Source organism: Nematolebias whitei, chromosome 2 (genome assembly GCF_014905685.2).
Source record: "Nematolebias whitei isolate Nwh7 chromosome 2, NemWhi1, whole genome shotgun sequence".
In the NCBI taxonomy this organism is placed as follows: domain Eukaryota; kingdom Metazoa; phylum Chordata; class Actinopteri; order Cyprinodontiformes; family Rivulidae; genus Nematolebias; species Nematolebias whitei.
Genome location: NC_056499.1, coordinates 37,319,638 through 37,334,650, shown reverse-complemented (window position 1 = coordinate 37,334,650; position 15,013 = coordinate 37,319,638). Strand labels below are relative to the sequence as shown.

General features: G+C 40.2%; 1 protein-coding gene across 1 annotated transcript; it reads left to right on the top strand.

The window, feature by feature from the left end:
- The first annotated feature begins 1,738 nt into the window (after window positions 1-1,738).
- glceb (glucuronic acid epimerase b) lies at window positions 1,739-14,454 on the top strand. The gene is made up of 3 exons (XM_037691463.1): window positions 1,739-1,970; window positions 12,214-12,506; window positions 13,647-14,454. Exons 1-3 carry the CDS (start codon window positions 1,835-1,837, stop codon window positions 14,376-14,378), a joined length of 1,161 nt encoding a protein of 386 aa, XP_037547391.1. The 5' UTR covers window positions 1,739-1,834; the 3' UTR covers window positions 14,379-14,454.
- The last annotated feature ends 559 nt before the right edge of the window (window positions 14,455-15,013 follow it).

Sequence of the window (15,013 nt, the reverse complement as noted above, 5' to 3'; positions counted from 1 at the left end):
TTGTAAATCAAGGTCCCAGAGTCTGGAGAAAGAGTGGAGAGGTCCAGAATCCATGCTGCTTGAAGTCCAGAGTGAAGTTTCCACAGTCAGTGATGGTTTGGGTCCATGTCCTCTGCTGGTGTTGGTCCACTGTATTTTCTGGAGTCCACAGTCAGCGCAGCATCTAGCAGGACGTTTTAGAGACTTCATGCTTCCTTCTTCTGACAAGCTTTATGGAGATGATTTCATTTTCCAGCAGGACTTGGCTCCTGACACGCTGACAACAGTACCAAAAGCTGCCTGTGGAATATTCTAATTTTATGAGACACTGAATTTTGGTTTTTCATTATCTGTAAGCCATAATCATCAAAATAACAAGAAATAAAGGCTTGAAATATTTCACTCTGTGTAATGAATCTATGTGATTCATGAGTTTCAGTTTCTGAAATGACTGACAAAAGAAAAATAGCTTTCATGATTTTCAAATTTTTTAAGATGCACCTGTATATCTGATCAGATCAGGTGAATGTGCTTATAGCGTGGTTTTTAACCAACTGGACTGCAGCCAACCATAAGGAAGTTTTTGTCCTTGGTGGCTTTACTTTTCTGCTTCTGGTCCTGTGTCTAGTAATGATAAATCTTTATGGAAGACATCTGTCTTATAAGCTCCTACATACCAATATAAGCCCTCTTAGTTCATCAAATGCAACTATTAACCACCTGAAGTGTATGTCCAGTTCAATAGGACTTCCTGCATGGCACACTTTTTTTTCCAGAACATGGGTTCACTCCTCAACTTTGTGGCTTGCAGTTTTGGCAGGACAATGGATGCTGATGTTGTTGTTATATCTGAATATAATCACTGGTTTGGAGTCTTGGGCAGATGGTAGACTGAGGCGTTATGAAGACGTTTTGAAGGTCCTTACTGAAAGTTATAAAGTTACTTCTGAAACTAGTGGTGGTGGGGCGGGGTGAAGGTGGGTATAAGATGAGTAAATGTAGAACTAGTTACAGTTAAAAGGCTTTTATTTTGTTTTACCACAAATTAAAAATAATAATTTTAGTTTTTCAGTTTTCGTGATATACTTTCATGCACATGGTTTAAAGAAATGTTTATATTTTGATTATTAGTCTATCTTTAGTTTTATGTGGGTTTGTAAACTAGTCTAATAGAAATCCTATAGTTTTGTGGGGGCGGAGGGTAAATCAGATTTTTAAAAAAATTCAAAGAAAGGGATTTTGTTCATTCTTGTATCTTTGTTTTAAATGAAACAATCAGTGAAGCCCCTCTTTTAGTACCACATCTAAATGTTTAGCATCCTTTTTAATCACTGGTGGGTTTGTTTAAACTGATTCTTCTTTCTTTTTCAGTGTTTATTTTTTCTTGTTGGAAATGCAGTAATGAGTTAGAACTAGGTCTTAATCTTCATTTTCGTGGTGGACATTTTAAAACTTGTATGTTTGAAATGAATAATTAATTTTTAACCTTTTTTAGAGTTGTAAGCCTAAAATGCTGCAGCTGTTAAAAGTTTTAACCGTTCCTCGAGCTAAACAAAAAGGTTTGGCGAGACATTTTATCTGAATAATGAATACTTACTCCAAATGAGCTGCAACTTAAAATAAAAAATCTGAATATGTAATCCAAGGACAATTTTAAATGCAACTAGGCATGAAAATGTGTGTGCTAACTTCTTCATAAGATCGTTTTAAACATCCATCATGGCATTGTTCGTCTTCCCACTCAGGCGTGCCTCTGTCCACTCAGTGGGGTCCTCAGGGCTACTTCTACGCCATCCAGATTGCCCAGTATGGTCTGAGCCATTACAGCAAGAACTTGACTGAGCGCGCTCCCAACATGGAGGTTTACGACACAGCCGAGGAGCGGGACAGCAGGGCCAGCACGGCTCCCTGGAGTGTGCCAAAAGGGTGCAGCCTCAGCCGTGTCCACGACAAGACCAGATCTACCTCTGTGCGTCAGTTCAGCGCTCCGGGTACGTAAACCTTCCATTACGACCGTACGGCCTCGGGGCAAGCAGCTTATCTGCTGTTAACTGTGGCTACAGCAGACACTGTATTGCACCCTCAGGACAAGACGATGCTCCACAGTGAGAGTCACAACCGTTGTGGTTGACAGGGAAGATGCACACCGCACGATTCTTAGAAACTAATTATTTAAAAATGAGCAGACTTGACATCACACATTTAAAATCCTGTTTTCTTCATTAATCGGTGTGAATATTCCAGCTGATGCTACAGACAGAAACACATCTAGTTAACATTGTTCTGTCAGAACATGAATACATGAAATTGACTCCAGGCACAAATGCATAAAACTGCAGAATCTCATGACTCAAACTATGTATGCACAAAAGTAGCAATGTTTGTTTTGGCACATTGTTTTGGCCATATTCATAAAGCTGTAAATTAGGTGTGGTTTATTCTCCTTCACTGTTGTTGAATGGTATTCAAGCCCGTGAGCTGGATTTCTTCTCCCTTTTTTGTCTGTAAATGCACGAGGACACCACTGTCCACATAAATGATTTGATTTTGTCTCAACTAAACAGACAGCAGTGAAGCAAAAGGAAAAAGAACTTGACTTATGTCACTTCTGGAGAGCTTGCAGGCTGTTTATTGAAGCTGACTGCCTTTTGTTCCTTGCTTACTGATGAAAATGTATAGTAACATAAATAATATTGCGAGTATCTAAAAAAGTTAAATCTGGTCCTCTGGACATTCAAAAAACAAAATAAAGCAAAAAAAAAAAAAAAAAAAAAAAAAAGTAGAAATGTTTCATCTTTCATCCGAAAGACTTCCTCAGTCTGAGGTACTGTATTCAGCTCAGTCTCTTAAATAGCACCTTCTCAGAGTGGATCAACCAGTTTTGCTGCTGACAACCAAAACCAGCTGCTCACATGCTCAAGAAGGACCATCAGCCTAACAATGGATCATTAACACACTGATGGCTGTTTACTGTTCACAGAGGGCTGAGTGATACTAGCAATCACAGCATTGCAAGAGGGGGACAGTTGAACCCGGAGGCCTCCACCCCTGTTTAATGATGGACGATTTCTTTTCACAAAGATGGCCTCCTTTACTCCTCTCTCAAACCAGCGTTCCTCTCTGTCCAGGATGTGAACATCTTCATCCCTGAAAGAGTGACTGCTGGTCTGGAGATGAGTGTAGACCGCAGAGTCCTGGCCTGATGATGTTGATCTTCTGTGCTGGGCCATCCTTTTGGCCAGTGGCTGTTTAGTTTCCCCGATGTAAGACTGATCACAGCCCTCCTGACACTGAACAGCATACACAACATTACTCTGTTTGTGCCGGGGGACTGGATCTTTGGGATGAACCAGTCTTTGCCGTAATGTATTTTGGGGTTTAAAAGCCACTGGGACGTTATGTTTAGAAAATAAACGTCTCAGTTTCTCTGATACTCCCTCAACATACGGAATGACCACTGGTCTGGGTCTGGGTTCCTCCTTTTCACCTGATGGCTGACTGGAGTCCTGTTTGGGTTTCTTCTCTGCTTTCAGGAAGGCCCAGTTAGGATATTATTCCTAGACTGAGCTGAATACAGCACCTCAGACTGAAGAAATCTTTCAGATGAAAGACAAAACGTTTCTACATTTTTTTAATTTTTTTTTTATGTCCAGAGGACCAGACTTAACTTATTTAGATTTTTCTACCTGGATTATTGAGCATGTATCAGGATACCATGTGACACAGTTAAAGTAAAGTTCTGTGTGTTGTCATCATTGTATGTTTCCATACAATGCTGAAATTGGCTGTCTGCATTTAGCCCATTGCACCTGGGATGCACCCAGATAGAGCAGTGGGCAGCTATGTAAGTGCCCGGGGAGTAATTAGGGATTAGGAGTTTTGCTCCGAGACACCACGACATGTGGGAATGGCTGGGGATTGAACCTGGGACTTTTGGTTCCTGAGTAGGTTGCCCTGGCTCTACCCCATCTCGGCCCCTGTTGCGCCCACGCAGAACACAACATATTAATAAGGACACAGACTCAAAACATGAGGGTAAAACATTCAATTTATTTAAATGTCTTCCTGGTCACTCAGCTGCGAGGAAAAAAGAGAAGGCCATGAACCCCTACTCCCCGTGTTCAACAAAAAACACAAAGTATCAATGGAAAGATGGACCTGGTGAGCTGGTCAAACAGAACAAAAACGATACAGCAGCGGGCCCACCCTACAGGGCCGTCGAAGCCGCTTCTGGACCAGACTAACTAGAAACAAATCTACAAATCATCTATTGTAAAAGAAAGAAGCGGTAACAGGGCAGCCGGTCCCACCAGGCCAAAATTACTATAAAAATAGACCAAAAATTTAACAAAAAACTACCTGTTCCAGCTGAGGCCTGCGGCAGCGGCCTGCACCGTTGAGACTCATCCGGGCGACAGGATGAGCAAGAGGAAAAAACAAAGCCCAAAAAAACAAGAGCGGCCAGAGAGCAGTCAAAACAAAATGAGTCCAAAAAGAGAGAGAGAGCTCCCTGGAACCAGTCTATTTATGGGTGGGCGGAACACGCCACATCTAAAAACAATTAAAGGTTTATTAAAACCCCAAACCCAAAATGTCCAAAGGACAAATAATAACAATAATGTGCCTCAGGCAAATAACAGCCCCGATTTGCATCAAGGCAAAAATCCTTTGGTTTTCTCTAAAAGTCCTGCTCTCATTTGAAGGCTTCTATTGCAAAAGATCTGTTATGGAGTCTAATTTAAAACACATCTTCTCATTTGTCAAACTGTTATGCAAGCAATTAGTGAACACAAAAAAATTTAAAATAAAAATCACTTTTTTTTTTTTTATGTGAGAGCAACCTATAGCAGGATCACAACTGTGCAGCAGTCCTTCAAATTTCAACAACTTTGTAATTCATGTGACGAAAAAGAAAATCTTTTATTGATGGTTTTATTAATGGGTTCATGAACCAAATAAATTGTTGAATGGAAAAACTGTAACATAAGTAATTATGTACATTTATACAAAGGGCTTTCAAACATAAAAAAAAAACGTTGTTTTTGGAATGCAAAAAGAGCAATAAATACATTAGCTGACTAACAGGTAGTATCAGATGTGATGATCTGTTTTAATATGTACATTTTATAAAATAGTTGGTCAAAAGGTTTGATTGGAATCTTTTATTCTATCCAGTTTATGCAAGTATTGCTCTAGTAACTAAAATAGCATATTGTTCTTCTTTTGCCTTATTTAGGACTGCAGTAATAATAGAAACAGACTTTATCGAAGTTTTGGAGTCTGAACTAGTTGATGTAGTGGCTGTAGATCTTTATCTGACATTTGTGTGACCTATCTTGTTAAAACTAGTGTTGATGTGTCTGATAAAATGCATTTTCAGGGATTTCTTTATCACCATCTCTCTTCAGTTTTTCATGTTTGATTTTATGGATCTATACTTGAAAGTGATTTCTTTCAGTCATGCAATGGTTACAAATGTGGCTCCTAAACATTTCAGTTTAAACCTTAAAAAATGCTTTCAGGCCAATTATTAACCGTGTGTCTCTCTGTAAGTGCAGCAGTAATAGGTGTTCAGAAAAGGGCAGTTTCATTGCTTGTAATAAAAGTGCCTGGAGTGGAGCACCGTCCTTGGTGCCATTTCAGAACATTTTAACCACAAGGAATCTAATTTAATTCTGCCTCTTCTCTTTATATCCAAGGCTCACATGGAACTGAGAACATAGTTCACCAGCATCCACCATGCTCTATTTTGATTTATTGTGTGCCGCCTTCTCCTTTATACGTTTAAAAATTGATCTGTAGAGCAGTAAGCTCAAATAATAATCTGTTCTTCTCTTCATATATATGTTTTATAATACAGTAGTCCAGGGTTATTCAACAAAACTTCTCATGGGGCCACAGTTTCTGAAAGCTCGGGGGGCAGACAACCAGCAATTAAAATCATTATGTAAATAAACCAAAGTTTACAATGATCTGTTACCTTTATAATTTGTTTATTTTTATTGCATTGAATCATAAATGCAATAAACAGAACGCAAACCCAGACCCACCCCCCCAATTTTTATTATTATTATTATTTTATTTTTTTTTATTATTGTGAAGTGGGCCAGGTTGAAGTCACCCGCCAGTTGAATATCCCTGCAGTAGTTCCGCTCTTGGCCACGCCCACTTCTTCGCTCTGCACAGAGATCAGCTGCAGGAGAAAGCTCATCCTGCATCTGGGCTGCAGGTGCTAAATAATTTAAAATAATTTAATCTGTAAAATCTGTTTCTTATGCAAGTATGGGCCGATTTCCGATAGCCCAAAATTAAGGAAATCGGGGCCCTAGTTATAAACATGGAGAAAAAATAAATGTACGAGTCGCTTCAGTGTATAAGTCGCAGGACTTGCAAATTTATGCAAAAAGGTGTGACTTATACTGCGAAAAATACAGTAGTTCCAGATATACAAAATGTTACTTTTAAGTGTTTGCTTTAAAGTTTTGAGGTCTACAGTAACGGTGCGTTTGGTTGTCTCCTTCCTAACTTGAATAAAGGCAGTGCTTTGTGTTTCACTGGGTGGTCTTAGTGTCTATAAATAAGACCTGGCATCATATTTCCGGAGAGATTTGACATGTAGCCTCGTTTTACGACTGTAACATGACCAAAACCACGAGACAGCTGACAGAGTTATTTCTGGATCTGGGAGAAAGTCGAAATCTTTTACCCAGAGCTGACTGTGAGCCGGCTTTATTCTCATCTTATCTCCTGCTGATATTTCCAGGACACTTTCTCTCTCTGTGTCCTCTGTAAAGCTGCTGTGTCTATTGTATCCCCCCTTCCCCCGCTCCCCATCCCTCCTAATTCTTTAGTTTTCACCCTCTCATCATCACCGGGCTCTTTTCATTTCACCCGTCTGCACCTTTTATCTTCCTCCCTCTCTTTTCTTTGCTACCTTCTCGGGTCAGGTCGCCATCATGCCATTCTGTCTTCAACATCATCATGTTTTCATCACTTCTCAGCCCTCCCCCCAGCTGCCTTCATTCGTCATTAATCTTCTGTCTACCCCAGATTTCTGTCAGTCTTCCACTGCTGTTTACTCATTTCCACCCACTTATCTCCCCCCACCACACACATACACACACTGTTTTCCCTCCTCAACATTGGAGTCATATTTGGCTGATCCATTCTAATGCCCTTTTCTGCTCTTTCATCAAACTTTCCTCATTTTCTTCACGGGCTGTCAGTTTATCTTTTTGTCCCTCCGTTCTCCTTCCAGTTTGAGTCTTTTTCCCCTTCTCGCTGTATCTAGGGCAATCTCTCAAAGTCTCTGACAAGTGGATCAATTGTCTGTCCCCTGATAATAACCTCCCATCCACACATTCCTGCACGGACACTGTCTGCCACTGAGCACCTTTATTTTCTAAATCCTCTTGTTCTTGATACTACAGAGCTACTTTTTGTACTCGCCATGATGAGGTGTCTGCACAATCGCAGGGAACGATCTTACCTTGTCTTCTGTATGTGGCACGTTGTGTCCGTGGTGCCTTTTCACCACTTACTTCTGCTTCAAATGTGAAAAATCTGCTTTTGGCTAAATACAGCACCAGCAAGCAGCTGCAGCTTCCAGCTTTGTTACAAAACCACAGCGTGATTCATTAAGAACAGCAATCTGCTGCTGAAAACGTAGGCTTTTCAGCTAAAGTGAGCTAATTTTGTTCAGCCTCACGGATATGGAGTGTTCAGTGCTGCACCAAGCAGCGTTTTCTGTTCTTTAATAAATACGGCTTTAGAAACAACGGATGAAATTTAGAGGAAGACTGCAAAGTAAGAGCTGTCAGAGGTTTTAGATGATTTATTGTCTAACTGCACTGAACCTATGTCAGTTTGTTGTGGCAGTACCACAGTAAGACCACCCTTATAAAGGATTTATACAGGCTCTATAATTAAATTATTATCTGAGCTGTACACAACTTATAAATTAGTAATCAATGCATAAAAGCATCTTAAGACATGTTTCATATTCTTGCAGTTTCAGTATTTGGACAGGTAAAGCAATGCACTTTTTAATATCTGGGGCGGCTGTGGCTGAGCGGTTAGAGCAGTCGTCCTCCAGTGCAAGAGTTGTGGGTTCGATTCCATCAGCAGTCACATGCTCAAGTGTCCCTGTGCAAGACACTGAACCCTCCATTGCCTCTGCTGTGTCCCATCGGTGTATGAATGTGATAAAGCTCTGATTATTCTTTGTATAGATCTAGTAGAGTGCTGTATGAACGGGTAAATGAGGACACTGATTGTTGTGTAAAGAGCTTTGAATATCTTGATAAGATAGAAAGGTGCTATATAAGTACAGCCCATTTACCATTTATATCGATAAATGTTTGGTTTTTGTTCATATTGCATATTTTCTCCTTGTTTGGTTTACTCCTGACAAATGTTTTATATGATAAATGTAGCAGATGAAAACATTTTAAGTAAAAAGTAGGATTGAAGAATACAGGTAACGAGAAACAACTCATTGTTGTCCTTTTTTCCTGCTATGTATGAATATTTTTATGATATAAAGCGCCCATTTAATAGCTAGTTTTATATTTATTTATAAATCAATTTTAAGAGTTGCCTTTTTGTAAAGTAGTAACGTTATGGTTATTTTGACTGCGATGAACAGAAATGGTGTTTATATTTCAGGTTTCTCTTTAACAGAACCACAGTAGATGTCAAAGTGTTATATAAGTCAATAAATATTAGCAACACTTTGAGTTCATGCTGTGTAAGTACGGCTTTTATTAGCTTGCTGAGGAGATGGACGTGTAGCCTCTGCACTGCCATTTTCTGTGTCAAGATGCTCTTTACCATAGACTCTAAAAATTACAATACTCTTGTTTTATTTGTGTTTTTGATGAACAGTTGCTGACTTTACCAGGCACAGTGACAACTGCATCAAATGTCCCGTACTTTATAATAAAGGACACGTTGTGTGTCGCTTGTTGTGTGTTTGTAGGTGAGACAGCAGGAGTGTTGCACGGCAGTAACTTTATACATCTCTGCCAGCGCTGAAGGAAAGTGAAGCATTTACAGTGAAGATGCCATCTGAAGCAGTAATACTGGGTTACATGCAGTGACTCCCTCGTGCATCATTAGGCAATCTGAATCCAGCACAGGAGCAGAGGGCTCTGCCACTACCAATGAATATTATTGGTGTTTACCACTGAGAGGGAAAATCCAGACCATAAATAATAGAAATTGAGTCTGATTTCATAATAATTTTAATACTTGTGCTTTTATGTCGAGGGGAAGACGCTGGTGTTGAATGAAAATTTGCATTCATCTAAATAAAATCAGAAAAACTTCCCTTAAAATTCCCTGGTTTGTTCCACTTTAGAGTAAGCTGTTGGGGGAAGAATCAGTTTTGTTGTGTTTCCTTGACTGATGAAGCCTTCTGGATCGAAGGTGAAACGTTTCAGCACAAAAAAAGAAACTGTCCAGATGACCTGACTGAAAAATGTTGGATTGTATACCTGGATTATTGAGCATGGACTTTGTTGTTCCCTTAAAATAATTTTAAGAGTTATCAGCCACTAATAAAATATTTTTCAAATGTTTCTATCTGTTCACAACCTTTTACTGCACCTTTCACATTTTGTTCTGGTTCAGCTTCATTTAGCTTCTTTGTGCAATTTAAACTTATTTTCAGCTACTTTCAGCAGTTTTTTCATCTTTTTTGTGCTCCTTTCAGATTCTTTCTGCTAACTACAACATTTTTGTGCTTCTTCTGAATTCTTGCTAATTTCAGCTCGTTATGCTAATTTCAGCGCATTTATGCAAGTTTCAGCATTTTCTGCTATTTAATCTACTTTTAGCTGTTTGTGCTCTTTAGCTTTTTCAGATAATTCCTCATTTTTTGCACTATTTTCAACTTTTTTCAGCCTAATTCAGCAGAAATGTGCTCTCTCCACTTCTGGTAATTTAGGCTTCTTTACTTATTTTTAGTTACGTTTCAGATTTTTTCTAAATTTTCCACTTTTTTGTGCTCATTTCTGCCTAATTGGACAAACATGTTCTTTCTGCTTTCTTTTACAAATTTAAGCTTGGTCTACATTTTCAGCTACCTTTTTAGCTTTTTTTTCTTTCTTAGCTAATTACAGCTTTTTTCTGATAAATTCAAGTTTTTGTGGTAATTTCTGCTACTTTCAGCCTAATGAACTTCTTTATGCTAATTTCAGATTTTTGTGCTGCTTTTAGCTTATTTATGCAAGTTTAAGTTATTCCAGCTACTGTTCAGCTGTTTTTATGTTAATTTGAGCTTTTTCAGCTAATTCCACATTTATTGCATTCCTTTCAACTTTTGTCAGCCCAATTCAGCAAAAATGTTCTCTCTACTTCCTTCTGGTAATTTAAGCTTCTTTCTACTTTTTTAGCTACTTTTCAGCAGTTTTTTTTTTTTTTTTTTTTTTTTCAAATATCTGCGTTTTTCAGTTAATTTCTACTTTTTTGGAGTTCATGTCTGCTTCGTTAATCCTAATTAGGTAAACGTGTTCTTTCTGCTTTCTTCTGCTAACTTAGGCTTGTTCCATTTCAGCAACATTTCAGCATGTTTTTAGCTAATTTCAGATGTTTTTCAGCAAGTTCTTCAACAATAAGCATTCACACTGCTTTTTCACAGGAAATGCAATTTCTCTAATTACATTTGAGACAATAATGTAAACAAATAACAGGCTCATAACTAAAACCATTGTTTGCAGCCTAAGAACAGTGAATGTCTCATGGAGAAATACTTTGTGAAGAATATAAATTTCCCTGTGTGAGTGTTGATGAGGCAGACAGGTGATAAATAATCACATATGCTTGTCGCCTTGTCATTTGCAGCTTGTTTTGTGTGTCCACGTGCACAGCAGGTACCCACCGTGCATGTTTTTAAGCTCATCTCTCATGCTCACTGATGTATACAAGCGTGGTATGTGGCGCGCTGACGGCTTTCCAGCATCATCTCATCTTTGTTTCCAGACTGATTGCTAAGCAGCCAGAGAGCGGAGCGGTGGAGGTGGGATCTCGTCTGTATTCCCTGCCCATTCGTTATTGATGGCAGGGTAATCACAGGGCCAGAGTACAAATCCACTTACTCTCTGCTTTGCCTTAAGTAATGGATTTATGAGTGCATTAAAGAGCTGTAGTCATCCAGAGGCCCCTGCCAGACTGTCTCTGTCTTCATTCTCCCCCTGATCGACTGTCTTTGTCTCTCAGTCGGACTCATCTGCTCCTGCTCTCAGCTCGTGTCATGTGAGATCTCTCTGTCTTCTGATTCCCAATCGTCTGCTCACGGTTGCCTCATTTTCACCCTCCAGTCTTAGGCTGGCTTTAGGAGCATTTGTGCAGTGCATCATTCTATTACCTTTCTTTTCCATGACTTCTATATGCTTTCATCTTTTATCCTTTGGGGAGCCCTGATTAGAAAAACGTGTCTTTTTTTCACATTGCCTTGAAGACCAAGTTACCAAGCCAAGGGAGAGCTGACTCCTAAAGAAGTTTGTACTTCAAGGGCCCCAGGCGATGTCAGCAGCAACTTAACGGCCTGAACTAACCGACATTAAAGCAACTCGGACAGAGCAGCATTAGAGGAGCAGAGGCAGCATGAAGACTGAAGTTTCTAACTTTGCATGTCAACATTTCCACCACACAAAGCTCAGATGGAAACGTAGCTACACTGCACTCTTTTACTTCCTTTGGTCCCTCCTGATGCTTCACAGCCCGTTTTCTCCCTTCCTTCTAATTAAGCTCAGTGTGCAGTGACACATCTGTAGAGTACATCCCATGAGAAGCTTGTCTGTGTGTGGGTGTGCGCTATGTGCAAGTCTTTTATCTGTGGCGCACAGTGGGGCATTTAACACAGAAAATAAAGAATACAATGGCCCTGCTAGAAAAAATTGAGGGGCTTTGACCATAAATTATTTTTAAGTTATCTAAATATATTGATCATTTGAGACTGTTAACATCTTTTGAAGCATTTAAGAAAGACAAGCTGTCATAAAAAGTCATCACTAAAGGAGAGTTTATAAAGATACATATGGTGATTAAAAGCCTTTGAGTGAGTCTACTAAAATAAATGTCATCCAGTAATCATGAAATTCTCTCGAGTCAAATGAGGTTTCCACCCAATACGCTGTAATTAGAACGGCTGTATATTTTTTTGTCAAATTAACATATTTCACCCTATTTATCTGTTACAACCACTCATCCATTCCCTGCCATCTCACACAGACTCTTCAGAAGGTGTATCGCTCCAGTTGGGCAACTCAAGAGACTTCATCCTCAGCTTAGACATCAAGTTCACCTCCAACGGCAGCTTGTCTGTGGTCCTGGAAACCACAGAGAAGGGCCCGCCCTTCACCATCCACTACGTGACCAACACGCAGCTCATCGCCTTCAAAGACCATGACGTCACTTATGGTATTGGGCCTCGAACCTCCTGGAGCACATTGACCCGAGACCTGCTGACGGACCTAAGGAAGGGCGTGGGACTGTCAAACACCAAGGCTGTCAAAGCCACAAAGGTTGGTGTCAGTCAAAGCTGGGTCAAGTTGTAATATCTGGATCGAGCTGGAAACCAGTAGATTACAGTAGTCCCTCGTTTATTGTGGGGTTTAGGGGACCATGCCCCCCATAAGTGGAAAACCACGAAGTAGGGATACAGTAGTTCAAGTAAACTTTCATTACATCTCGTGTGTGAGATGGAATGAAAGTATGTACACAAATAGTAGTAAGTAGCTGTTTATTTTAGTATTTACTGTAGTAGTAGTAAGTTGTTTATTTTAGTATCTATTTATATATTAAGTTTTTATAAATCCTGCCCACACTCTTGCAATGTTCTCAACAAGAGCACAGCATGTCATGATCTCTGCCCTCTGCCACGCTGCAATCACACTCATCACCAGTTTCACTCCCAATCTCCCTCCTTCTCTCTAAATAAACAATTTAAATTTAAAAACTGTAATATTTTACATTGTGGAGAAGAGAAGTGCAGCAGGACAGCAAAGGGTTAACCCTTCACGCAGCATCACAGAGCAGAAATGCACCTCTTGATCAATTACACTGTAACAACTGAACATAGTTCTAAAATAATTACGGTAATTACAACATTTAACACTTTTCTATTTTGTGATTATGACGATTTTACGATGTGACGTACTTTGAATTTTAAATTGGATGACGAAATCAATCGGTGCAGCTGGACAGCGAAGGGTTAACCCTTCAAGAAGCTGCTTCAGCACGGAGGAGAAATGTGTGGGTGGCAGAGAGCAGAGATCATGAAAGGGAGTTTCTCCCTTCACCTAATGATTTAGCAGGTGTTAAATCATTTAAAATAATTTATTTTAAATAAACAATCCATGCCGCTGGTTTGGCTCATCCTTCAATCAGCCAATTGTGTCATGTCCAATCTTTCTTTGAAAAACCGCGAAGGAGCGAGTCTGCAAAAGTCAAACCGTGAAGTACTGTATTCATTCACTATCCAAATTAACATACCAGTTAATTTGAATAGTGTTATAATTATTGTTTTACACGTTATAATTCAGTTAAACATTTAAATTTTTTTTTTTTTTTAAGATTGTGATGTTTTTAATCTTCATTTGATGTCTAAATATTTTTGCTCAAAATCATTAAAGAAAAGTGATTGTGGGTGTATTTCTTCGTAGATCATGCCTAGACGGGTGGTGCGGTTAGTTCTACACGGGCGTGGCTTCACCGACAACATAACCATCTCCACCACGGCCCACATGGCCGCCTTCTTCGCCGCTAGTGACTGGCTGCTGCGAAACCAGGACGAACGGGGCGGATGGCCCATCATGGTCACCCGTAAACTTGGTGAGGGCTTCCGGCCTCTGGAGCCTGGCTGGTACTCGGCCATGGCTCAGGGCCAGGCCATGTCCACCCTGGTGAGAGCCTATCTCGTCACCAAGAACCAGGCTTACCTCAACGCTGCCCTCAAGGCAGTTGGACCGTACAAGGTGCTGTCAGCGCAGCACGGGGTCAAAGCAGTGTTCATGAACAAGTACGACTGGTATGAAGAGTACCCCACCACGCCAAGTTCGTTCGTCCTCAACGGCTTCATTTACTCCCTGCTGGGACTCTACGACGTGGCTGAGACAGCCGGGGAGATTCTGGGCCGAGAGGCGGGGCAGCTGTTCAGCCACGGCTTGGAGTCCCTGAAGGCCATGCTGCCTCTCTTTGACACCGGGTCTGGGAGCATTTACGACCTGCGTCACTTCATGCTGGGCACTGCACCCAACCTGGCTCGCTGGGACTATCACACCACGCACATTAACCAGCTGCAGCTGATAGCATCCATAGACAACTCCCCCATCTTCAGGGATGTGGTCAAGCGCTGGAAGAACTATTTAAAAGGGGTTCGTGCCAAGCACAACTAGACAAACTGCAAACCGAGCTGAGTTCAGAGGAGAATCTGTGTGTTCGGTGGACGACTGAGACGTGTGCGACTAAATGAGCCCTACTTTAGGCTGAGCATCACAGTCTGAGAGAAGAACTCTTTATGCTCAGATTTAATGTGCATTGTTGCCGGTTTTATCATCTCCGCAACATCTACTGTAGCTCAACTGGTTTTTCTGTCCCCGGAGCTAATGTCTGTAATTATGCACAGACCTAGTTTCAGTACGAGTGTTTGCATTTCAGACATTTCAGGTTGTGCATTTTGTTTAAAAAAGAAAAAGAAATCACTATATAATGTTAGAACCACATCTTTGACATTCTTTAATTCAGCCACATCTGTTATTTTTATTTCCTTTTCATTTCATATCAGATTTGCAGAGTTTATTCAAACAAACTGTGAATAACAGAGTATATTATAAATTGTTTAAAGGGGAATGTTGCCAAAAGAAATGTAAGTAATCAATAGTCACCATAAGACAAAACAATCTGGGGTTTAACACAAAGTTTGTTTTCTCAGTCATCCAGGTATATAACAACAAAAAAGGTTGAATCATGTCATCTGGACTTCGTTTTTTTTGTTAAAAAGAAACGTTTCGCCCCTCATCCAAGAGGCTTC

Coding starts and splice junctions, on each gene's coding strand:
- glceb (XM_037691463.1), top strand. CDS start 1,835: ATGGAGGTTTACGACACAGCCGAGGAGCGGGACAGCAGGGCCAGCACG. Junction 1,971..12,213: donor GCGTCAGTTCAGCGCTCCGG/GTACGTAAACCT, acceptor CATCTCACACAG/ACTCTTCAGAAGGTGTATCG. Junction 12,507..13,646: donor AGGCTGTCAAAGCCACAAAG/GTTGGTGTCAGT, acceptor ATTTCTTCGTAG/ATCATGCCTAGACGGGTGGT.